Source organism: Scyliorhinus torazame, chromosome 11 (assembly GCF_047496885.1).
Source record: "Scyliorhinus torazame isolate Kashiwa2021f chromosome 11, sScyTor2.1, whole genome shotgun sequence".
NCBI classification, from domain to species: domain Eukaryota; kingdom Metazoa; phylum Chordata; class Chondrichthyes; order Carcharhiniformes; family Scyliorhinidae; genus Scyliorhinus; species Scyliorhinus torazame.
The window spans coordinates 89993444-90017714 of NC_092717.1; the positions used below are offsets into that span (position 1 = coordinate 89993444).

The 24271-nt window shown below is 44.3% G+C and overlaps 1 protein-coding gene across 3 annotated transcripts in view; it reads left to right on the forward strand.

Annotated features, from left to right (window-relative positions):
* LOC140385371 (lethal(3)malignant brain tumor-like protein 4) overlaps positions 1 to 24271 on the forward strand; it is a 555015-nt gene that overhangs the window by 377730 nt on the left and 153014 nt on the right. For all 3 annotated transcript variants that reach the window (XM_072467457.1, XM_072467455.1, XM_072467456.1), the window contains one exon: positions 15125 to 15198. In XM_072467457.1, coding sequence (XP_072323558.1) covers positions 15125 to 15198 — 74 coding nt within the window. The remainder of the gene's footprint in view (positions 1 to 15124; positions 15199 to 24271) is intronic.

The following is a 24271-nucleotide window of genomic DNA, read 5'->3' on the forward strand; positions in this document are numbered from 1 at the left end:
CTTTCCCATTCCCAATCCCACTTCCTCCTGTGTCTGTTCTTTGGGGGGGGGGGGGGGTGAGACTCTGGTTTGGGCAGCACGGTAGTACAAGTGGATAGCACTGTGGCTTCACAGCGCCATGGTTCCAGGTTCGATTCCCCGCTGGGTCACTGTCTGTGTGGAGTCTACACGTTCTCCCCGTGCCTGCGTGGGTTTCCTCCGGGTGCTCCGGTTTCCTCCCACAGTCCAAAGACGTGCAGGTTATGTGGATTGGCCATGATAAATTGCCCTTAGTGATCAAAAAGGGGTAGGAGGGGTTATTGGGTTATGGGGATAGGGTGGAAGTGTGGGCTTAAGTTGGTCGGTTCAGACTCGATGGGCCGAATGGCCTCCTTCTGCACTGTATGTTCTATGTTCTTACAACACCACTTTCAAATTCCCAGTTATCTAGCATTGGCTAGAACCATGAAAGTACTACTGCTATTAATCTGCTCAGTCGCTTTTTCACACCTCTGCCTTTGGTGCCCTCATTCTCATTACAGCCAGGGTTTTGTTTCACTCTATTCATTCCCCAGTTAGGACTATTGTCTACATACCTTTGAACCATGGGATGCAGACTTTGACAACTGATTAAATGGTCCATTACCGGATCTGGCTGAACCATAAAGGGAACTATCAGTTCCTGCTCTAATCTGGCTAAATAGCCCACTCTTCCAGGATCATGCTGAAGTGCAATGGTAGCCCCCAGCTTCTCTTCTTCACTATAATCTGTTTTATAAATCCTTCTCTTCTTTCCTCTCCACCCTCATCTCCAAGAACAAGTGCAAATAGCTCATGGACTTTGTTCCCTAGGTTTGAGACCACCTGATCAGTCGCCTCTGCCTCAATCCTCGCTTCCACAAACCTACCAAGCCAAACTCCTATGAAAGCTCTCCCCTGCTTGCTCCCTAAACTTGCCACTTTCTCTAATTTCTCTCCTATTTTCCCCCATGCGGTCTCCAAGCTCAACTTATCCACGAGACCCAGTTCTTGCTCCCTCAATCCTATTCCCACTATACTGCTGACTACCTACCTTCCCTTCCATCTCCGCCCTATGTTAGCTAATGCTGTTAATGGTTTCCTTCCCTCAATTACTGTTCCCCTTCAAATCAGCCATCACCATAGCCTCCTCAGAAAATTCACCTTTCGCCCCTCCACCTCCCCCAGGATAGTCTACCCCTGTTTTCAGTGGACGGGAATGGCGGCACAGGCGGAAAATCCAGCGGGAGTCCTAAAACAGCTTTCACGCCAGCGGGAATTCCTCGCTCGATTGCCTGCCCAACGCCAATTATGGGAATCCCATTTAAGTACATTTTAATATAATTAGCAGGCTTCCCACTCTATTATTTCTCCCCACGTTAGACACATCAGCGGGGTTTACAACAGTTTTTGTGAAACAAGAACTTGGTGAACAATCCCCGCCGGGGACGCACCCATGTAAGCACAGTGCCCAGAGGGAGAGGATTATGCCATGCCCGGGCAGTGTCCTGGGCAGGGCAGGGGGTGGGGGGGGGGGGGGGGAAATGTCCATGGGAGGGGGTACCCTGGGGAGGTACAGGGTGTTCCTGTGTCCATAGGTGGGGGGCGGGGGATCCTTTTTAAAATATCTTTCAGATTGTGGTGCCCTTGCGCAACGATTGAGCCGCATCCGCTAAGTTTTAGATGACCAGGCAGTGAAGCCTAGAGCACTAGTCTTTACACATTTAAAAGTTTTAATTCACAGAGACACACATCGCAAACATGTACCTCGAAACCTAACCAACACAATTTCAGTCTGCTACAGTATATATAGGAGCACCAAAAAATTCCAGGTAATGTCCACCCCCTGAATACAATTAGACATCCAATTATTTGACAATTAACAACCTCCCTGGTTCGCTTGAAAGGACTGTGATGGAATACTGTTTACTTGCCTGGATGAGTGCGGATTCAAAATCACTCAAGAAGCATAACACCATCCAAGAGAAAACATCCCACTTGATTGGTACCCAGTTCAGCAGCTTATACATTCACTCCCTTTACAAATGGTGTTGCATGGCTGCAGCCTGCACTCTCTACACCTCCCAAGTCATTGACCTTTACTACAAGGGCACCAGGTGCTTGGGAGCATCACCACTTCCAAATTTCCCTCCACAACACACATTGTCTACCATTATTCCTTCATCGTTGCTGGGACAAGTCATTGACTGAGGTGTGCTATTTCCTGAAGACTGTCCTCCCAATGTGTAACAGACATATGATGCTGCTTGTGGCCAGTAGCATGCACTCCCCCACACATCAATTTCTATACATTGGGCTTTTTCTGGGAATATTTGAATCGATGGTGAGCATACTGGGATATTACTCAGCAAAGCAAAGGCTGTTGGGGGAGGCGGTGGTGTAGTGGTATTGTCACTGGACCCACTGAATCCAGAGACCCAGACTCAGGCTCTGCGGTCCTGGGTTTGAATCCTACATGGCAGATGGTGAAATTTAAATTCAATAAAAAAAGAAATCTGGAATTAAAAATCTAATGGTGACCATAAAACCTTTATCCTAAAAACCTATCTGGTTCACAAATGTCAATCAGGGAAGGAAATCTGCCATTCTCTTTTTTTGTAATTTTAAAGTAGCCAATTATTTTTTCCAATTAAGGCGCAGTTTAGTGTGACCAATCCACCTTCTCTGTTGGGTTGTAGGGGTGAAACCCACGCAGACACAGGGAGAATGTGCAAACTCCACTCGGACAATGACCGAGGGCCGGGATTGAACCCGGGTCCTCAGCGGCGTAGGCAGCAGTGCTAACCACCGTGCCACACGGAAATCTGCCCAATCTTACCCGGTCTGGCCAAATGCGACTCCAGATCCACACAGCGATGCAGTTGACTCTTAACCCCCCCCCCCTCCCTGAAATTGCCTAGTAAGCCACTCAGTTCAAGGGCAAATAGGGATGGGCAACAAATGCTGGCCCAACCAGCGAGGCCCACATCCCAAGAATGAATTTTAAAAATGCTTTCACCATTGACCAATAGAAGCAACATGAGGAGGTTGACTAATCGCTGCTGGCTTTTCCAGAGTTCAGAAGGTTATTGACTTATTCATGCTGTCATTTAGACCTGTAAACAATCATGGTCCCATTATTATCCAAAAAGGATTTTGTTTGTCTCATTGTGGACATAGTTTGCAATCACCAGCTACCCCGTAGATTGGCAAGTGCTTTATTTTGGAGAATAAAGAACACAAGAATGGTTCAGTGAAGATTGAATGCAACCATGTCTCATTGCACCCATGGAGCAAACAGGAACAGAATGAACTGGTAGAGCTGAATCAAATGGTGACAGTCTTTCGATACACTCTCATCTCCTTGCTGTCCAGAATAATGGTCACCTGTTGCATGGTTCAGAATTTGGGCCTGAAGAAGTCCTGAGCATTAGGTAGGTAATCAGGGTACCAAATCCATCCCAGAATAAATAAATGGATCTACCAATAGGGTATTAACAACGATGCCAGAAGTGCAGGGAGGGAAATTGCCTAGTCTGTTACCAATTGCAAATTAATTCCAAAGAGCTACAGGGTTTTGTAAAGGAACAAAACACACCTGCCGAATAAATGTGGCAAAACACTTCTCTATAATTTCAAACTTAACTCTTCAAGTATATTAAGTTGAAATTGCTCTGTATTATATGCAAGGGAGAAAAGACTTAGGTTGGAAAGTGTTTTCACAGTCACCAGGATGTCTCAAAGCACTTCCCAAGCAAAACATTACTTTTGAAGGGCCTCTTTTTAAACGGGCAAGCACAATGAATCTGTGAATGACAAACTCCAGCAAACAATACAAATACCTCCCACTTTTCCCACTTTCTCTGTCTGTTATTTCCCACTCTGTCAAATATTTCCCACTTTCTCTGTCTGTTAGCTTTGACAAAGAGTCATCGGACTCGAAACGTTAGCTCTTTTCTCACCCTACAGATGCTGCCCGACCTGCTGCGATTTTCCAGCATTTGCTCTTCCATTTCAGATTCCAGCATCCGCAGTAATTTGCCTTTTATTTTTTTTATAATTTAGATTACCCAATTATTTTTTCCAATTAAGGGACAATTTAGTGTGGCCAATCTACCTACTCTGCACATTTTTTGGGGTTGTGGGGGCGAAACCCAAGCAGACGCGGGGAGAATGTGCAAACTCACACGGACAGTGACCCAGAGCCGGGATCGAACCTGGGACCTCAGCGCCGTGAGGCAGCTGTGCTAACCACTAGGCCACCGTGCTGCCCTAATTTGCTTTTATTTAATACAAATACTTAAATCATCTGTTGGGGTGTTTGGCAGTGGTGTTAGTTGAGATATGTATGATGACCAGAATTGAATCACTCCTCTCCTGTTCATTTGATTTTAAAAAAAATATTTACTAGAACTGTTTAATACCTGATTCAAAAGACGAAACTCAGATGATGCAGCATTCCCGCAGTATTCTACTCAATGCCAACCATTACGACTTGATTCCGCAATCTCCTGACTTTAAGCTGGGAGTAATATCACTGAACGAAGGCAAAACTGTTCAAAAAATAATGTGCATTTCATTTTTTCCCCCTATTACCTATTGACATGAGGAGGGGTGAGAATTCCCTAAGCTTTGGGTTTCTTTGTCCCTGTCCTCAATTAGGATCCAGCATTGGATTGGTACAGGTACTTCTGGTGAGGCGAGGTACAGTAGATCTGCCTTGCTGATGGGTGGCTGTGAGACCCACTTACCTGTTGGTTCAGAAAAATGCAAAAGGCTCCACTTTTCAGAGCTTTGGGAAACACCAAAATCATGAAGTTGCCAATAGACCTTATTGTTCTCTGAAAAATATTTAAGAACTCACAGAATAACACACCAATAGCAATTTCATAACTGTAGTAATGTTATAACTATCAATCAGATACCAGGATTTTTAATCATGCTTATTTGATGCCTTATCTTGTTCCTCAATTCATATCACAGTTCACAATTCCTTTGCATAATTGGTGTAACTTAATGATAATCAATTGCGCAAATATACTAATGAAAATGAAAATTGCTTATTGTCACACGTAGGCTTCAAATTAAGTTACTGTGAAAAGCCCCTAGTCGCCACATCCCGGCGCCTGTTTGGGGAGGCTGGTATGGGAATTCAAGTTATTTGAAGTGGTAAAAATATTTTTCAAACAACAAGTTAAGGGAATTCACAAGCAATTTGTCTGGTCATGTCTACGATTAAAGGGGTTTTGGATTTCGGTATTTAAAACATTATCAAAAATTGTGGGCCTGTTTCCATCTACTTTTCCAGAAATCTCTTGATTGCATGGTCCCTCTTAGTTCAAACACTATCAGCAAAGCAAATGAGCATGCTTCCTGAGTTACCCAGTGCTTCGGATGCTGGAGGAGTAAAACTGGCTTCTAAATCAAACAAGCTCAATGGAGTTGGGAGAATAAAAACCTGTACCAATATTTTGTGACAAAAAATCATGACAGTGAAGTGTACAGCCGCAGTGCTGCCAAACCCATTTAATTCACTTCAGAGAAAAAACACATTGGGGGCGATTCTCCCAAATGGAGCCCAAGTGTTTACCGCTCCAGCACCGTGCTGGCCCCCTGTGGGGGACAGAATCGGTCGTAACCGGGCCCGGTTCGCGCCGTCGTGAACGCCGTCGCGTTTCACGACGGCGCGAACCGGGCCAGGCTACGACCGATTCTGTCCCCCACAGGGGGCCAGCACGGTGCTGGAGCGGTTCACGCCGCTCCAGCCTCCCTTTCCGGTGCCAGATGGGCGCCGCGCCAACCCGCGCACGTGCTGTTGGGCTGCGCCAACCTGCGCATGCGCGGGGGACTTCTTCTGCGCGCCGTCCCCGACTCAACATGGCGTCGGTGTTCAGGGGCCAGCCCCGCCGGAAAGTAGGCCCGAGGGGGGAGAGGCCGGCCCGCCGATTGTTGGGCCCCGATCGCAGGCCAGACCCCATCGGAGGCCCGCCCCCCCCCCCCCCCCCCCCCCCCCCCGGTGAAGGAGCCCCCCACAGGCTGCACCCCGACCGTTCACGCAGAGGTCCCGCCGGCAGCGACCAGGGGTGAACGGCGTCGGCGGGACTCTGTCGTATCCGCGCGGCCGCTCGGCCCATCCGGGCCGGAGAATCGGCAGGCCCGCCGATTCCTGCGGCCGGCACTGCGCCGGCGCAAATGGCGCCGATTCTCCGCACCTCGGAGAATCACACGCCGTCGTCGTGGCGCGGTTGCGGTGATTCTCCGGCGCGGGGCTCGGAGAATCGCCCCCCATTTCTTTGAAATTCTTCTGGCATAAAAGTCAGTCCGATATCACAGCCTTTTAAAACTTGAAACATAATTTCCACTTCAACATAATGAGCATTAAATAAACTGGAACTGTTGTATAGGCACTTAATTGCAGTACATTGGGACAAGGTTTAAGTGACCTCCTTTCTGTGGTATATATTCAAATAATGCTAACTCATTGCTACATTCCAGCATTGCTTATCTTCAGCCTAAATTTGAGGTCATATTGCTTATTAAGTAATGGGGAGGAGGACAGTAGGTGCAGCAAGTCACAGTAAGATCCTTGAAAATCTTGTGGAGGATGAGGGCCTTACGGCAGTCTTGTCTCTGAAATCGTACTGCGCATTTACTTTCTAGTACCTGCCTCAGTGTATGGCAGACAGTCTTCCCAACTGATAGGTACTTGCGCCTTTAGATGCACTGCAGCATTTTAGCACAGCCAAGATTTTGTAGCCAGGCATTGCAAGACTTTCTGTTGAGAGCAAAACCTAGCTGGGTTCCTGTACTGTGTCATGAATCTGCCCAGCAACGTATAGAAATCTGCTTGATAACAGCAGTGACACAAATGTAACTAGGCATGATGGGATGCGATCTGCCCAGCAACAGGTAGAACCTGAGGCTTCGAGTCAAGGTCATGCAGAAACCTTTGTTAAGGCAGTTTAGCTATCTTCGTTGGACCAAGAAAAGACATTTCCCAGACTTGACTTTCAGCCCTGTATGTGTAGTAACTATAAGCTGGATTTCACTTATAGATTTATTTAATTTGGATGCTGTTTGAGGAAAGGGAAGTCTTAAGGAGTTCAGGGAATGTAGACATAGTTTGCAATAAGGGGTACGTTTTTTAAAATATTTTTATTCAAATAAGGATATTCATAACAACATACAATCAATCAATAACAAATAAACAAAATACAATTCTCCTAATTTGAGATTTGTTTCTCTTATTTCCATTGAACCTTTCTCTTTTTCCCTCTCCCCTCATCCAATCTCCCCTACCCCCCTCCCTTTACCCGCTGGTAACAAATAGATCTGTAAGTAGAGACAAGAACAGCTTCCATCTCGCCCAGAATTCCCCATCTAAACCACAAAGGGCAAACTTAAATTTCTCAAGTTTAAGGAATTCCGCAAGATATCCCAACCATGTCGGTATTTTTGGTGGTCTTCTGACTTCCATTCTAATAAAATTCGCCTCCCGAGCAATGTGACAAAGGCGACCATATCGGCTCCTTTCCCTTCTATTAGTCCTGGTATTTCCAACACTCCAAAAATTGCCTCAAGTGGTCCCGTTAATATTTCCACCTCCACAATTTTTGATAATGTTTTAAATACCGAGATCCAAACCCCATGAATCGTCGACATGACCAGAACATGTGGACATGGTTAGTTCGCTGGTCCCCTTTTACACCTCTCACATTTATTTTCTACCTCTGTGAAGAATCTGCTCACTCTTTCCTGTGTCATATGGGCCCTATGTGCTATAAAGAACAAAGAAATGTACAGCACAGGAACAGGCCCTTCGGCCCTCCAAGCCCGTGCCGACCATGCTGCCTGACTAAACTACAATCTTCTACACTTCCTGGGTCCGTATCCCTCTATTCACATCCTATTCATGTATTTGTCAAGATGCCCCTTAAACGTCACTATCGTCCCTGCTTCCACCACCTCCTCCGGTAGCGAGTTCCAGGCACCCACTACCCTCTGCGTAAAAAACTTGCCTCGTTCATCTACTCTAAACCTTGCCCCTCTCACCTTAAACCTATGCCCCCTAGTAATTGACCCCTCTACCCTGGGGAAAAGCCTCTGACTATCCACTCTGTCTATGCCCCTCATAATTTTGTAGACCTCTATCAGGTCTCCCCTCAACCTCCTTCGTTCCAGTGAGAACAAACCGAGTTTATTCAACCGCTCCTCATAGCTAATGCCCTCCATACCAGGCAACATTCTGGTAAATCTCTTCAGCACCCTCTCTAAAGCCTCCACATCCTTCTGGTAGTGTGGCGACCAGAATTGAACACTATACTCCAAGTGTGGCCTAACTAAGGTTCTATACAGCTGCAACATGACTTGCCAATTCTTATACTCAATGCCCCGGCCAATGAAGGCAAGCATGCCGTATGCCTTCTTGACTACCTTCTCCACCTGTGTTGCCCCTTTCAATGACCTGTGGACCTGTACTCCTAGATCTCTTTGACTTTCAATACTCTTGAGGGTTCTACCATTCACTGTATATTCCCTACCTGCATTAGACCTTCCAAAATGCATTACCTCACATTTGGCCGGATTAAACTCCATCTGCCATCTCTCCGCCCAAGTCTCCAAACAATCTAAATCCTGCTGTATCCTCTGACAGTCCTCATCGCTATCCGCAATTCCACCAACCTTTGTGTCGTCTGCAAACTTACTAATCAGACCAGTTACATTTTCCAACAAATCATTTATATATACTACAAACAGCAAAGGTCCCAGCACTGATCCCTGTGGAACACCACTGGTCACAGCCCTCCAATTAGAAAAGCATCCTTCCATTGCTACTCTCTGCCTTCTATGGCGTAGCCAGTTCTCTATCCACCTTGCCAGCTCCCCCCTGATCCCATGTGACTTCACCTTTTGTACTAGTCTACCATGAGGGACCTTGTCAAAGGCCTTACTGAAGTCTATATAGACAACATCCACTGCCCTACCTGTATCAATCATCTTAGTGACCTCCTCAAAAAACTGTAGTTCACTGGATTATCCTTGCTACCCTTCTTAAACAGAGGAACAACATTGGCTATTCTCCAGTCCTCCGGGACATCCCCTGAAGACTGAGGATCCAAAGATTTCTGTCAAGGCCTCAGAATTCTTGAATTGTGTTAAGCTCAGCCTAGCACATGAAGATGAAGTATTGACCCTGTGCATAATTTCACTCTAGTCCCCATTCCAATTCTATATCTAATTCTTCCACCAATTTTTCTTCAATCAGTGTTGTTTTCTTTATGTCCATCAACCATCTATAAATGTTAATAATTTCCCCATCTCCCAATTCATCTGGCAAGAGCAACTTATCAAGGATATTGTTATCTGGTAGTTTAGGGAAAGAGGACAACTCCTTTTTCACCAAATTCCGTAATTGAAGTAATTCAAACTTCTCCCTCTGTATTTTGTGTTTCTCCCTCAATTCTTCAAAGTTCCTAAAACCCCTCTTGATGCCACTGTTTAAATGTTGTACCCAAGCTTGCCATGGTGAATCAGTGGTTTCCATAATGATAGTCTTTATTATTGTCACAAGTAGGTTTACATTAACATTCAATGAAGTTACTGTGAAAATCCTCTAGTCGCCACATTCTGGCGCCTGTTTGGGTACACAAAGGCAGAATTTAGAATGTCCAAATTACCTAACAACATGTATTTCGGGACTTGTGGGAGGAAACTGGAGCACTCAGAGGAAACCCATGCAGACACGGTGAGAACGTGCAGACAGTGACCCAAGCCGGGATTCGAACCTGGGACCCTGGTGCTGTGAAGCAACAGTGCTAACCACTGTGCTACTGTGCCCCCTGACATGTTTCCAAAACTAAAACGTTGTTTCAATTGGCTCCAGATTTTTAAGGACGATGCCACCACCAGACTTCCAGTAAATTTTCCTGGGAGTGGGGCAGCAGCTAAAGCCTTCAAGCTGGCCCCCTTACACAATGCTTCCTTCACCTGTACCCATTCCGCTTCTTCCTCTTTCCACTATTGCCAAATCTTCTCTATATTAACTGCCGAATAATAATACAAATGATTGGATAGCAACAACACTCCCATCCACCCATTCCTTTGTAAAAAACCCATTCAAATAACAAAGAACAATACAGCACAGGAACAGGCCCTTCGGCCCTCCAAGCCTGTACCTGTCATGATACCAACAATTCGTGGAATTTTATTAGCCCATATGAAATACGAAATTATTATATCTATTTTACAGAAAAATGTCTTGGGTAGAAATATTGGAGGGATTGAAACACAAATAGAAATTTTAGTAGGATGTTCATTTTGATCATTTGTACCCGCCCAGCTAATGAAAGTGGTAGTGTATTCCACCTTTTTAAGTTTACTTTTACCCCCTCCATCAGGAATGTCAGATTCCATTTTGACATTGTGGCCCAGTCATGAGCCTCCTGAATACCTAATACCTGTATTTATTTTTGGTTAGTTTGAATGGAAGGGTACTTAAATCTGTTTCTCTCCCCAGGCTATTTATTGGGAATATTTTACTTTTTATATTCAATTTGTCGCCTGAGAAGGTTCCAAACTCTTCCAATATATTCATAATCTTATCCATACATTTCAGTGAGTTAGATATATACAATAATAAATCATCCGTTTTTTGCAAAACTCTGTGCTTTCTGCTCCCTCTAAAAATAGCTGATCATTCCCGAGAAGCTCGGAGAGCAATAGCCAGAGGTTCCATTACTAATGTGAACAGAAGTGGGAATAATGGACAGCCCTGTCTCATGCCCCTAAATAGTTGGAAATACCCCAAGCTAACCAAATTAGTCTTAACACTAGCTATCGGGGTCATATACAACAATCTAACCCATTAATTGAATGTTGGCCAAACCCAAAACCTCCAGCAAATAACTCCACATCGGGGTACATTTTATATAAACTTTTAGTGATTCATATATGTAATTGTCTTAAGAGTAGTGTAGTTCTTTAAAAAAAAAACATTTTATTGAAGGTATTTCAAATACATAATTAATAAAGAAACACAAGATCCAACTGCGGCAACTGGAAAAAACAACTCCTCCCCCCCCCCCCCAACCCCCCACCCTCCTCCCCCACACACCCCCATTCTCCCGCTGGCACTTGTCCTCCCCCATTTCTAGTTTTCACCCAAACCCCCCAGCCCAAAAATAAACAACACCCCCCTCCACCCTACCACGCTGATGACTCAATATTCCTTAAAGAAGTCGATGAACAGCTTCCACCTCAAGGTGAACCCCTCCTCCACGCCTTGAATGGCAAACCTGATCTTCTCCAAATGGAAAAACTCCGCTCACCCATACCCCTGCCCTCGGCGGCTCCCGGTTCCACCAGCATACCAGAATCCTGCTCCGGGTTATCATGGAGGCAAAGGCCAACACATCGGTGTCTCTCCCCAACTATACTCCCAGATCCTCCGACACTCGAAATATCCAGACTCTACAACCTCTACCCTCTAAATCTTTGATATCCCATTTACAAATCCCATCCAAAACTCCTCAACCTCGGACACACCAAAAACATATGGATATGATCCGCTGACCCCCACCCCGCACACCGCCCACACCAGTCTACCACCCCCGAAAAAAACCTGACTCATCCTGGAAACCGTCATGTGGGCCTTGTGCGCCACTTTAAACTGACGTGTTGGAAAAATGCTAAGACTTCAAACTTTTTTATATTGTTTTGGACCAATGATTCATAGAATTTTACCCCCCACCGGGTCGGAGAATCGCCGGGGGCCGGCGTGAATCCCGCTGTGTCCCGAATTCTCCGCCACCGGAGATTCGGTGGGGGCGGGAATCGCGCCACGCCGGTCGGCGGAAATTACCCCGGCGATTCTCCGGTCCGCGATGGGCCGAAGTCCCGCCGCTGTCAACCCACGCCAGCCGGCGTGGATTGAACCACCTTTCGAACGGCGGGACAAGGCGGCGCGGGTGGGCTCCGGGGTCCTGGGGGGGGCGCGGGGCGATCTGGCCCCGGGGGGGTGCCCCCACGGTGGCCTGGCCCGCGATCGGGGCCCACCGATCCGTGGGCGGGCCTGTGCCGTGGGGGCACTCTTTTAAACCCGCCTTCGCCATGGTCTCCACCATGGCGGAGGCGGAAGAGACTCTCCCCACTGCGCATGCGCGGGAAACTGACCGCCCGCTGACGCTCCCACGCATGCGCCGGGAAACTGTCAGCTGACGCTCCCGCGCATGCGCCGCATTTCCGCGCCAGCTGGCGGGGCAACAAACGCCATTTCCGCCAGCTGGCGGGGCGGAAATCCCTCCGGCGTCGGCCTAGCCCCTCAATGTTGGGGCTAGGCTGCCAAAGATGCGGAGCCTTCCGCACCTTTGGGCCGGCGCGATGCCCGTCTGATTGGCGCCGGCTTTGTCGCCAGTCGGCGGACATCCCGCCGTTGGGGGAGAATTTCACCCCTGATCTCCATTTATCTCAATTCTGCCCTCCTGCTTGTTCCTCTTTCCCTTTAATATTCCTCTTTATCAAGAAAGTATTACATTTAATTTAGAAGCTGTTATGGACTGTTATGGCGGTACGATGGCACAGTTGTTAGCACTGTTACCTCAGTGCCAGAGACCCGGGTTCAATTCTGGCCTTGGGTGACTATGTGTGGAGTTTACACATTCTCCCCGCGGCTGTGTGGGTTTCCTACAGTTGCTCCCGTTTTGTCCCACAGTCCAAAGATGTGCATTTTAGGTGGATTGGCCATGCTAAATTGCCCCTTAGTGTCCAAAGACGTGTAGGTTAGATTAAGGGGTTATTGGGGTAGGGCAGAAGAGTGGGCTTGGGTGAAGTGTTCTTTCAAAGGATCGGTGCAAACTCGATGGGCCAATTGGCCTCTTTCTGCACTGTAGGGATTCTATGATGTTTATGGATTATGGCAGAGAATTCCACACTATAACTATCCTCTGTAAAGATAGGTGGTAGATACCGTTCAATGTAGAGAAATGAGACTTTTTTTAATAATCTTTTTTGTTAAAAAAAAGTAACACATTTTGGAAGTAAGAGTAGGCAAAAGAAATACATCTTAAATGGTAACATTTCTATTGGACTAGAAGAGCAGGGGACCATATTGTGTAGATACTCAAGTCTTCAAAGCGGTAACTCTAAATATACAAAGTCACAGAAAACAGAAACCTTAGTTTTGAACAGGGATTACCATAGAATACAAGAACAAGTAGGCCGCCGTGAATCCCGCCCCCGCCCCCGCCGAAGTCTCCGGTACCGGAGATTGGGCGGGGGCGGGAATCGGGCTGTGCCGGTTGGCGGGACCCCCCGCTGGATTCTCCGGCCCGGATGGGCCGAAGTCCCGCCCAGAAATTGCCTGTCCCGTCGGCGTAAATCAAACCTGGTATTTACCGGCGGGACCAGGCGGCGTGGGCGGGCTCCGGGGTCCTGGGGGGGGCGCAGGGCGATCTGACCCCGGGGGGTGCCCCCACGGTGTCCTGGCCCACGATCGGGGCCCAACGATCCGTGGGCGGGCCTGTGCCGTGGGGGCACTCTTTCCCTTCCGCCTCCGCCACGGCCTCCACCATGGCGGAGGCGGAAGAGACTCTCCCCACTGCGCATGCGCGGGAAACTGACAGCGGCCGCTGATGCTCCCGCGCATGCGCCGGGAAACTGTCAGCGGCCGCTGACACTCCCGCGCATGCGCCGCATTTCCGCGCCAGCTGGCGGGGCAACAAACGCCATTTCCGCCAGCTGGCGGGGCGGAAATCCCTCCGGCGTCGGCCTAGCCCCTCAATGTTGGGGCTAGGCCGCCAAAGATGTGGAGCATTCTGCACCTTTGGGCCGGCGCGATGCCCGTCTGATTGGCGCCGTGTTTGGCGCCAGTCGGCGGACATCGCGCCGTTGGGGGAGAATTTCGCCCAAGATGTTGACTTTGTGCAAAAACGTCAAACGTTTTTGAAGCTCTTCATTTTTCAATGATTTTAGTTTTTACCCTCTTGTTACAAATAATCGCTTGCATATCATGACCCTAAATAATCTTCAAGATCTCTCTCAGGTCTTCCATCACAGCTCTGTTGAGAAAAGCTTTAATTACTTCAGAATTTTATCCCCTCAACTCTGGTAATATCCTGGTGTACACATGCTGCATCTTTTCTAGCTGGCTATGTATCCTTCCTGTAATAATGTGCCCAAAATGTACTTAATACTCCCAACTGTGGCCGAACAAACATCCTGTGCCAGTGCAGCATGATAACAGATGATCCTGACAGAAACCACCTTACAATTTATCAGCTTGAAGATTAGTAGTGCAACTGAGTTATCCCTTCATTTGAAAGAAAAAATCTAAAATTTTATAAACTTCTTTATCCTTTATTTACTTTTAAAAAACATTTTTATTGAGATTTATTCTTTATTTCTAAAGAAAAAAACTCAAACTGCTTCGCGTAGAATAAACTGCAGTACTAAGAACAAAGGACAATACAGCACAGGAATAGGCCCTTCGGCCTTCCAAGCCTGCGCCGAACCCGTGTCCTATCTAGACCAACTGCCTGTATCCTTCTGTACCCCGTCTGTTCATGTGCCAATCCAGATAAGTCTGAAAGGTCGCTAACGTATCTGCCTCAACCACCTCACTTGGCAGTGCATTCCAGGCCACCACCACCCTCTGTGGAAAAACTTTACCCCGCACATCTCCACAGAACCTTTCCCCCCCTCACCTTGAACTTGTGCCCTCTTGTAATTGTGATTTCCGCCCTGGGAAAAAGCCTCCAACTGTTCACCCTATCTATACCCCTCATAATCTAATACTGTTATGTGAATGAACAGAATAGCCATTTTGCATACAGACATCAGAGAAGCATGTCCATAGTTTTTCTGCACTCATGCTCTCATTTATCAAGGCCCTGTTCCCAGAAAGTTAGTAAATTTTTCCTTGTGAGGAAAAATCTGACATTACACAATTTCTTCAGCACTCCACTGACTGCCAAGATTACCTTGAACTTCTGAGCTTTTGAATTGGGTACCAGGCTATCATCTTAACTTTTGTCGATGGAACTTAGAGTCATCATATTGTTCAATCAGATTATTAGTACTGTTGTTATTAAGCTTCATAATGTTGACTGAATTTTATCCTGATTTCTGCTAGGCTAATTCAGCCGGCAAAATTCTTGAAGATTAAAGAGGAGGCAGATGATATTGACCTCCACAGTCTACTCAAAGGTAATAACTTTTCTGGATCTAATTTGATTGTATGTATTATATATGTAGGTGTCAGTTGTGGCTCAACGGATAATCCACTCTCCTCTCAGTCAGAAGGTTGTGGGTTCAGGTTCTACTCCAGGACTTGAGCACAAAGATCAAGGGCTGACACTCCTGTTCAGCATTGCTGCTTGGAGGAGCCAACTTTCATCAGATATTAAACAGAGTCTGCCTGCTCAGCGTGGTGTTGAAGAAAAACAGGGGAATGGTGTCATGGCTAATATTAATCCCTCAATCAAAGTGACAAAAAACAGATCGTCTGCTCATTATTCCAGTACTATTTATGAAAGCTCGCTCTGCGTGTTTCCTACAACAGTAAATATCTATCAAAAGTGCTTCATTGGCTGTAAAACGCTTCAGGATGTTTGTTGGCCGTGAAAGGTGCTCTGTAAATGCAAGTTGTTCTAGAACACTGGGGTCATGAACTGATAGCAACTAAAAAGGATGACTGGGCAAATAAAACAAAGCAACAAGGTGGCAATCAAACACGTACCATTCTTAAAACCCTCAGTTCCTTTCCTAATCCATATTTGTACAGCTTGCTTTTAAGGTGTTCCTAACACAGTATTTGCTCTCTTACCTAGGAGTTCACATTCCACCTTTCTATTTCGATTTTTATTAGCAGCCCAGATTATTTTACTCATTTCTGCTGTTCTCCAGTCAGTTGATTTTGTGCTGATATGAACGTGTATTTGTCATATTCTTGTAAGTTCACCTTCCTTTAGATCCCTTGCACTTAGGACCAGCAGCTTACTGCAAGACTCTACTCTTAAGCAGCTGGCAGGTGATGTGCTAGAGTGACATGGGTTTTCTCAATCAATACTTTTTCCATTGGGAAAGTGCCCTGGACAGACGAAAGAGACCAAAAAACTAGTATTATACTCATAAAAGTAGATTTTCGCAGATCAACTGTGGCGAGGTACCTCATACCTCAAGCATGCAGTGGAAAATCACATGATTTTCTTGAACCTAGGAGATCCTTCGCCACAGGTGAGAATTTCAAAACTCAACCCTTGTTGCTGTCCGTTTAATTGGTTAAAATATCTGTTTTAACCCTGGTTGCTGCACAGGATTAATAATCAACTGTCTTAAAGCAGTTCTCTCTAATGTAAGAGACTTTACAGTGGATTGTCCAAGTTCTGAACTATATAATGGTACCTAGCCTACTACAGCATGAAGCAAAAAATATTAGGCCGCACCTCAACAGTTTTTCGATCCATACTCAGTCAACAAGGACTCAAACCAGCAAGGTTCAAAGGATCAAACTTTTACATGAACAACATGTTGCTGCAAACCAAAGACAGGCTGTGCCTGACACAGGGGTTAGGTCAAAATTCATTCCTGAGTGAAAAATAATCTTGATTTCTGTGATGTAGTTCCCTCTGGAATCAGAGTATGTGTTCTGACTTTCTAACCTTTCTGACTATATTTGGCTATATTTGTTTATGTCAATAAACAAGTCTTGCTTGTTAGTTAAAGAACATAATAAAATATATAATTACACTAAGTTGACAATTTCATTTATGCAAACCAACAATCCTTGTATATATTAACGTTTAGAATTTAGCATAGATGAATTGCAGCATCACAAAGTAAGTATGGATGTGAAACTCATTTGCCCCTCTTAGTGTATTCATCCACTGCATCCCTGTAGACCCTTTTGCAGCATCAAAAGTTTTTTTTCAAAAGGTTTGCCACCAGTAGTCTTCCCAAGATTTCAAGAGTGTTGGTCACATCTTTGTGTAAAAAATTGTTATATTACTTTTAAGCTGTGACCCCTTCTTTCACAATTTTCAGGAATTATCTAGTTCCATTCCTTTCGTTACATGAAAAACCTCTGCAAGATCACCATTCAGAGCTGCAAACCTTTAGGTTGCAAATTAGTGCCCCATTGTAAGTTACTGGCTAAGGAGGCTGGAAGTCACTCAGTTCCTGTGCTGAGCTGGTTGGCAACGCATGACTGGGGGAGCAAACGTGTGGCTCTTCATGGGAGGGAAGGACTGAAATATACTGGCAACAGGCCTCGGTGTCCTCTTCTCCTGACTCCACAAAAAGACTGAAAATTGTTTTTGAGATCTTAAACTGCCTTCGGATTAGTGTCTTTTTCAAACGGGTGTCTTAAAGTCACTTAAATGCCGAAACTGATCAGTGCAATTCCATTGTAGTTTGGGCACCATAACATTTGGGCACATAATACTGATTTTCACTGCAAAGTATATGAATTCTAACCACCCCCCAAATCCTGAATCTCTCCCATCTTTCTTCACGTTTCAGATCTCTGACAATGTCAGATTGTCAATTAGCCTTGTAGCTGTTCTCTGCTCTGCTTACATAGCTTGAATTGAATTTTCTGGCAACTAGAACTGGATGTAATATTCAAGGTGTATTTTAACGGCAGTACAGTAAAAAAAAAAGCAATATACTGCGGATTCTGGAATATGAAACAAAAACAGAAAATGTTGGAAAAACTGAGCAGGTCTGGCAGCATCTGTGGAGAAAGAAAATAGACTTAACGTTTTGAGTCCATATGACTCTTCCTCCGAGTATTGTACAATTTTATCAGAACCCTGCCTTATTTTCTACTTTGGCTGTGTTATTCAATTGGCTTTGTTTTTGCTGCATATGTTGAAGATATTGAATGTACCAATAATCCTGGATTTCTTCAATGTCAACCTGAGCTAATTCAATATCTGTAGAACATGGCCATTGTTTATTTCCCTCACCATGGATACTTAGGGGCTGGTTTAGAATAGTGGGCTAAACAGCTGGCTTGTAATGCAGAACAAGACAGCAGCGCAGGTTCAATTCCTGTACCGGCCTCCCTGAACAGGCGCTAGCTTGTAATGGGTGTCTGGAACCTGCTGCCGGAGGAGGTGGTGGAAGCAGGGACGATAATGACGTTTAAGGGGCATCTTGACAAATACACGAATAGGATAGGAATAAGAGGGATATAGACCCCGGAAGTGTAGAAGATTTTAGTTTAGACGGGCAGCATGGTTGGTGCAGGCTTGGAGGGCCGAAGGGTCTGTTCCTGTGCTGTATTTTTCTTTGTTCTTAGTTTTTGTTTGTAATGCAGAACAAGGCAGCAGCGCGGGTTCAATTCCCGTACCGACCTCCCCGAACAGGTGCCGGAATGTGGCGACTAGGGGCTTTTCACAGTAACTTCATTGAAGCCTACTTGTAACAATAAGCGATTATTATTATTATACTTTTACATTTTTCTGCTTTAAATTTGATCAGCTATTGTTCTGCCAATTTACATTTTTGGCAGTTTATTCTTAACCTGATTTTTCTGCCCCTCCTCGTTTAGTGTCAGCTCAAGATTTGACCAACTTGTATTGGGTTTCTGACTCAATTAGAAATGGTAGCACTTTCACATGAATTCCTGGGGTACCTTACTCAAAATATCTTATTTAATTTTTGAAAAAGCACCAGGGGTGTCATTCTCCGACCCCCCGCCGGGTCGGAGAATGGCCGTTGGCCGCCGTGAATCCCGCCCCTGCCGAAGTCTCCGGTACCGGAGATTGGGCGGGGGCGGGAATCGGGCTGCGCCGGTTGGCGGGACCCCCCGCTCAATTCTCCGGCCCGGATGGGCCGAAGTCCCGTCCAGAAATTGCCTGTCCCGCCGGCGTAAATCAAAGCTGGTATTTACCGGCGGGACCAGGCGGCGTGGGCGGGCTCCGGGGTCCTGGAGGGGGGGGGGTGTGGGGCGATCTGACCCCGGGTGGTGCCCCCACTGTGGCCTGGCCCCCTGATTTCTATTCTTCAACTCATTTTGTATCAATACCAAAATTTAAAATAAATTTCATCGGATGTGAGCATCGCTAGCAAGGGCAACATTTTTTGCCCATCCCTAAATTATACTTGAAATTTACCCTGAATAATCACAAATTTGAGTATGACTAATAGATTTTCTTGTGGAGTTTTGTCAATTACCTTCTGGAAGTCTGCTTACCACATTTTGAAAAGCTTGCCACTTTCTACTTAGGATGTTTCGGAGAGGCAGTGGTGTGGTGGTATTGTCATTGGACTAATAACCTAGAGACCCAGCGGAACGCTCTCGGGACCCAGGCTCGAATCCCACCACGACAGGTGGCGAAACTTGAATTCAAAAAAGAATCTGGAATTTAAAAAGTCTAATGATGGCCATGAAGTCATTGTTCACTGTTGTAAAAGCTCATATGTGTCACTATGTCCTTTAGGGAAGGAAATCTGCCGGCCTTTCCTGGTCTTGCCTACCTGTGACTCCTTACCCACAGCAATGTGGTTGACTCTTAAGTGCCCTCAGGGGTGGACAGTAAATGCTGGCCCAGCCAGTGATGCCCACATCCCATGGAAGGAAAAGAAATGTCACTTTCTCAAAGAAGTCAAGAAGCTTGGTTAGATAGAGTCTCTCTTTTCTGTATTCCATATGTCCACTGCAATTTGCTAAGATATTGCTGCATTCATTTTTGTGTTTACGCCTGATTTACAAAGGCTAATGAGTCTGCAATCGCTTGTTCTCATTTTTGAACACACGCACTTTCCCTTTGAATCCACTGATACTTGCCCAATATCCAGTGACACACCCATAATGATTGTCGATGTTTCACAAATAGTATTTCTAATGTGCTTCAGCATTCTGGGATAATACTGTCCATTCATGGGAATTTACTGCTTTAAATTTCAAACTTCATCACATGGGTGGTAATGTGGTCGAACAGAGCTCCTACCTGTTATGAAATTTGCCGTTTTCTTTTTAAATTATTTTTATTTGTTGGGTTCTGTAACAGATGGAAAGTCCACGCTACCAGATTACCACCCGTGCGTGCAAATTAAATTTGCGTACTTATTTTTTGCTCAGGACTTCCACCTCAATGATTTCAAAGTAATTAATTTTCCCTTAGTCAGCCCTCATTGAAATGTGTGTGGTAAATAGATACATTAGGAAAGTTTCAAAAATACAACTGGACAGAAAAATATTTTCATTCAAAGTGTTACTTTGAAATAGTTCTACATATTAGTCACTCTCAGTGACCTTTAAACCTGCAGCTGTTTGTACTCTATAATGCCCCTTTCAACCTGTAATTACATGTTAGTTTTATGTATTTGAATTAAACAGATATTTGAATGGAGACTGATGTTGTTAGCCAGTAAATTACTACCATTTATCTGAAATAGTTTTAAAAGCACATTTGGAGCTCTTATGCACAGCATCATGGATCTTGGGCATTAGTTGACTAATATTCCTTAAAATAAGCTCTTGATCTTAACTCTACCTCAGGGATATATGCTAAGCAGAGACATTAGCCTAGAAATTGCTATTCGAGATATTAGCTGATGAATACTGTGGTGAATGTAGAAATCATTATGTATTATATTTCATATTTGTGGCAGTAATGTTCTTAAAATCTCTGGTTTAAAATATATACAGGCTCTATATCTGCTAAAGCTATAATTAAGGAGTCGTAAAAGGTGAGATCATGATTCATTCTAACTACTTGATTACAGATAATGTTATGTTATATTTTCTGGAGATTGCCTGGAGTGTAAATAATTTATTGGGGGGGGGGGAGTGGTGTTTAGTCCCAGCTAAGCACGTCATGGAACTTAGTGGGATACAGATGGGAGAAGCCAGGTCTGTATGTAGCTTTGCAGTCTGTCATAAGATTTTAAGTTGAACAGTAGTTTTTCTGAATGCTGTTAGGTTGAGTAGAATCTGCTCTTGAAAGGAACTCTTTCCAAAGGTCTGCACAGCTAAGCAAGCAAACCTGTTTGGTTAACTTTATTTATAAGTGGCATTTGAATTGCATTGGTTTGCTTAATTGGAATTAGTTACAGATAGTAAGTTTAAGTTTTTCCTTGTGTTAAAGAACTATTTAACTGATAATTGTGAAGCTATTGCTTTGATCTTAATGTGGTTATTTCTGTGTTTAAATGAAATTTGTTTTAACATAAAAGATATCTATTTGTCAGAGTCATTATTCCTTTCCTCACAGTTTTACAAATTTAAAAATGTGTTTAGGGTTCTCGTTCGGTTTTCTAACAAATGTTGGGGCCTGGTCAGGTGTTGACATCCTAGGGTAAACATGCCTACTCGAGTAACAGTCAAAGCAATGTCAAGTAAACAAGTGAAGCATTCGTCCAGTAACATTGCCATGAGTTATTTCAAAGCTTACACCTTCATTACAGAAGTAAAAACTAAATTAATGTGGGTGTTCTCCCAAAACTGTTTCCTATCTCGAATGATTGCCAGTCAGTGAGTAATACCAAAACTTTAGCAGTAGGTTTCTTATTTGCGGCTCCCAGCTGAGTGCACAGGATTGAGGAATCACCTCTTAAGTGACTTTATTCCTACTTGACATGCATTTAATAACAGACCTTATTGCACAGGCACAGTTTATTGGATGATAGTTGCAATTATGTTTTCTTCACAACTGAAGCTGGAAATGTTTATATTTGCATTTGAAATCATACACATGATTTAGAGGAAACTAGAGCATTCACTATATGCAGTTTGGTTTTACTTGCATGCACAAGTCTTGTTTGTGGTGATATGCCTGTAAGCAATATCATAGATGGCTGGTGGTGCGTCCTCCAACCAGCAGTTGGCAGTTCAGACACACCATTCGGTCTCAAGACAGTGGTCATGTGACAAGGCACTCAGATATAAGTGGGGGCACATCTGGCCTTCATCAGACGGTCGTACGACGTATAGGTGGACAGCCGTGCCTCGGGTAGCTCCAGAGTACAAAGAAACTCCATGATAACTTGTTCTGTGACAGATTGTTATCTTACCACGTGTGATTCAATAAAGATCCTGGTTTGAACAAGTTGAATTATTTGGTCGATTCCTTGCTAGACATCGAACACCAAACACAATGCATTTGGGTAGTTTCACAGTATGCATTATACTGCTTTGATGCCACCCTGACTCTCTTCAGGAGTTTTACTGACGCCAATGGTTATTTCGAACCAATTGCAGCACTACCCAACACGTGATTATTATAACCTTTTCAAATGTTCAGCAGTCAGAACAGAATGCTATATTGCTGATCTAAACTGATTCATGCATGAAGTTATAGCTATTTTATACCATGGTCTTAAAGCTTTTATTCATGGATGCATAAATTCAGCAGAAAACCTCTGGTTTATTAAGGAGTTCAAATTATTGTCCACCCACACAAATTCTAGATTTTTGCATTCCCACGAGAATTTTTCCACAAAGCTATTATTAAAGTTATCTATGGGATAATTAGTTAAGGTTCAGAGTGGAACATTAGCACAGGATGTTTAGGTAATATCTGTTACAGAGCTAAATGTTCCTAAACTTTGGAGCATCATTTAAATACGAACAAGGAAAGATTTGTTTCTTTAGATTACGTTGAAAAATGAGGGAGGAAAAGCCGATGATAAAGTCTCTTAATGATGAGGCTTAATAATCTCAATTTAATGAACTCAAATTCTTTAGTTCAAATTAAAGCACTAATTATAAATACCGATCTGCCACTACAAATTTAGCTTGAAAATCCTGAACTGATCACATAGCTACCAGTGCTGTTGCTATGGTAATGGTTCCCATCATGGGAAAAGAGCCCGGCTTGTGTTGTACTTCTTACTTATATTTAATAATTACTGTGTTCTGCATTGTTAGTTTTCAAGGACAGTCATTAAAAGCTAATATTTTTAAGAAAAATTGTATACACTTATGAAAAGAAATTTTGCCAATATACAAGCATTTGGAGGTGACAGAAGATGTAGATTTTATCAATATCAGACTTGTTAACCATTTAACTACTGAAAGTTCTTTTGCATTCTTTAAATGAGCAGTTTTTCTTTTTTGAAACAAATAAAATATCTGCAGGACCACACATTGGTGAAATATTTGTACAGCAAATACATCGCTCACTGTTTTCTAGACAGCCTGATATCCCCTAACTTCCCAGGATGGCTCTCATGATTTATTTACAGTGAGTTCAAAACCTATATTGTTCCTATCTTTGGGAGCTTACTAAAGGATCGGAGCTCATGGAAACCTTAAAGTGATTCGTACACTTATCTTAAGGGGCTGCATATGGAAGAAAAACATTTAACATTTAAAAAGGCTGTAAATGTTTATTCTAACCTTTCCAAAGGCTATGTGTTGCACATTATGTGTTACATGTAGTAAAATAGACAGGAAAGAGGGTAAATCATTTTCAACTCCCTGCCTGCATGCAAAATAGTCACGCAGTTCAGTTGCCTGATATACAAGCTGCCTGATTTTCATTTACATTGCGATAGTGGGAAGAAGGCAAAATGGCTCGTAATTCCAACTCTCCAAGATGCTAATATTCCACAACTTGAGCCAAAACAGAAATTGAATCCCTTATCTCTACCAGTTAGGTGTATTATTCATCTAAATTTTCTAGGCGCATCGCTTCAACTAAACTGTTGAGTAACACTTCATCAAGGACGAGGTGCAGCATCATTAACTTTGTAACAAAAAGAAATTGAGGGCAGTGGTGACATTGATTGTACTGATGGCCTTATGACACAAAATTGGTTACAGGTTTCTTTGCAGCCGATGGCATAGATCTATAAAGAGCTTTATGTTAAGAGGTAGATTGGGGGAGACTGTTGGCAGGCAAAGGGACGGCTGGTAAATGGGAGGCTTTTAAAAATGTGTTAACCAGGGTGCAGGGTAAGCACATTCCCTTTAGAGTGAAGGGCAAGGCTGGTAGAAGTAGGGAACCCTGGATGACTCGAGATATTGAGACTCTGGTCAAAAAGAAGAAGGAGGCATATGACGTACATAAGCAACTGGGATCAAGTGGATCCCTTGAAGAGTATAGAGATTGTCAAAATAGAGTTAAGAGGGAAATCAGGAGGGCAAAAAGGGGACATGAAATTGCTTTGGCAAATAATGCAAGGGAGAATCCAAAGAGATTCTACAAATACATAAAGGGGAAAAGAGTAACTAGGGACAGAGTAGGGCCTCTTAAGGATCAACAAGGGCATCTATGTGCAGAGCCACAAGAGTTGGGTGAGATCCTGAATGAATATTTCTCATCGG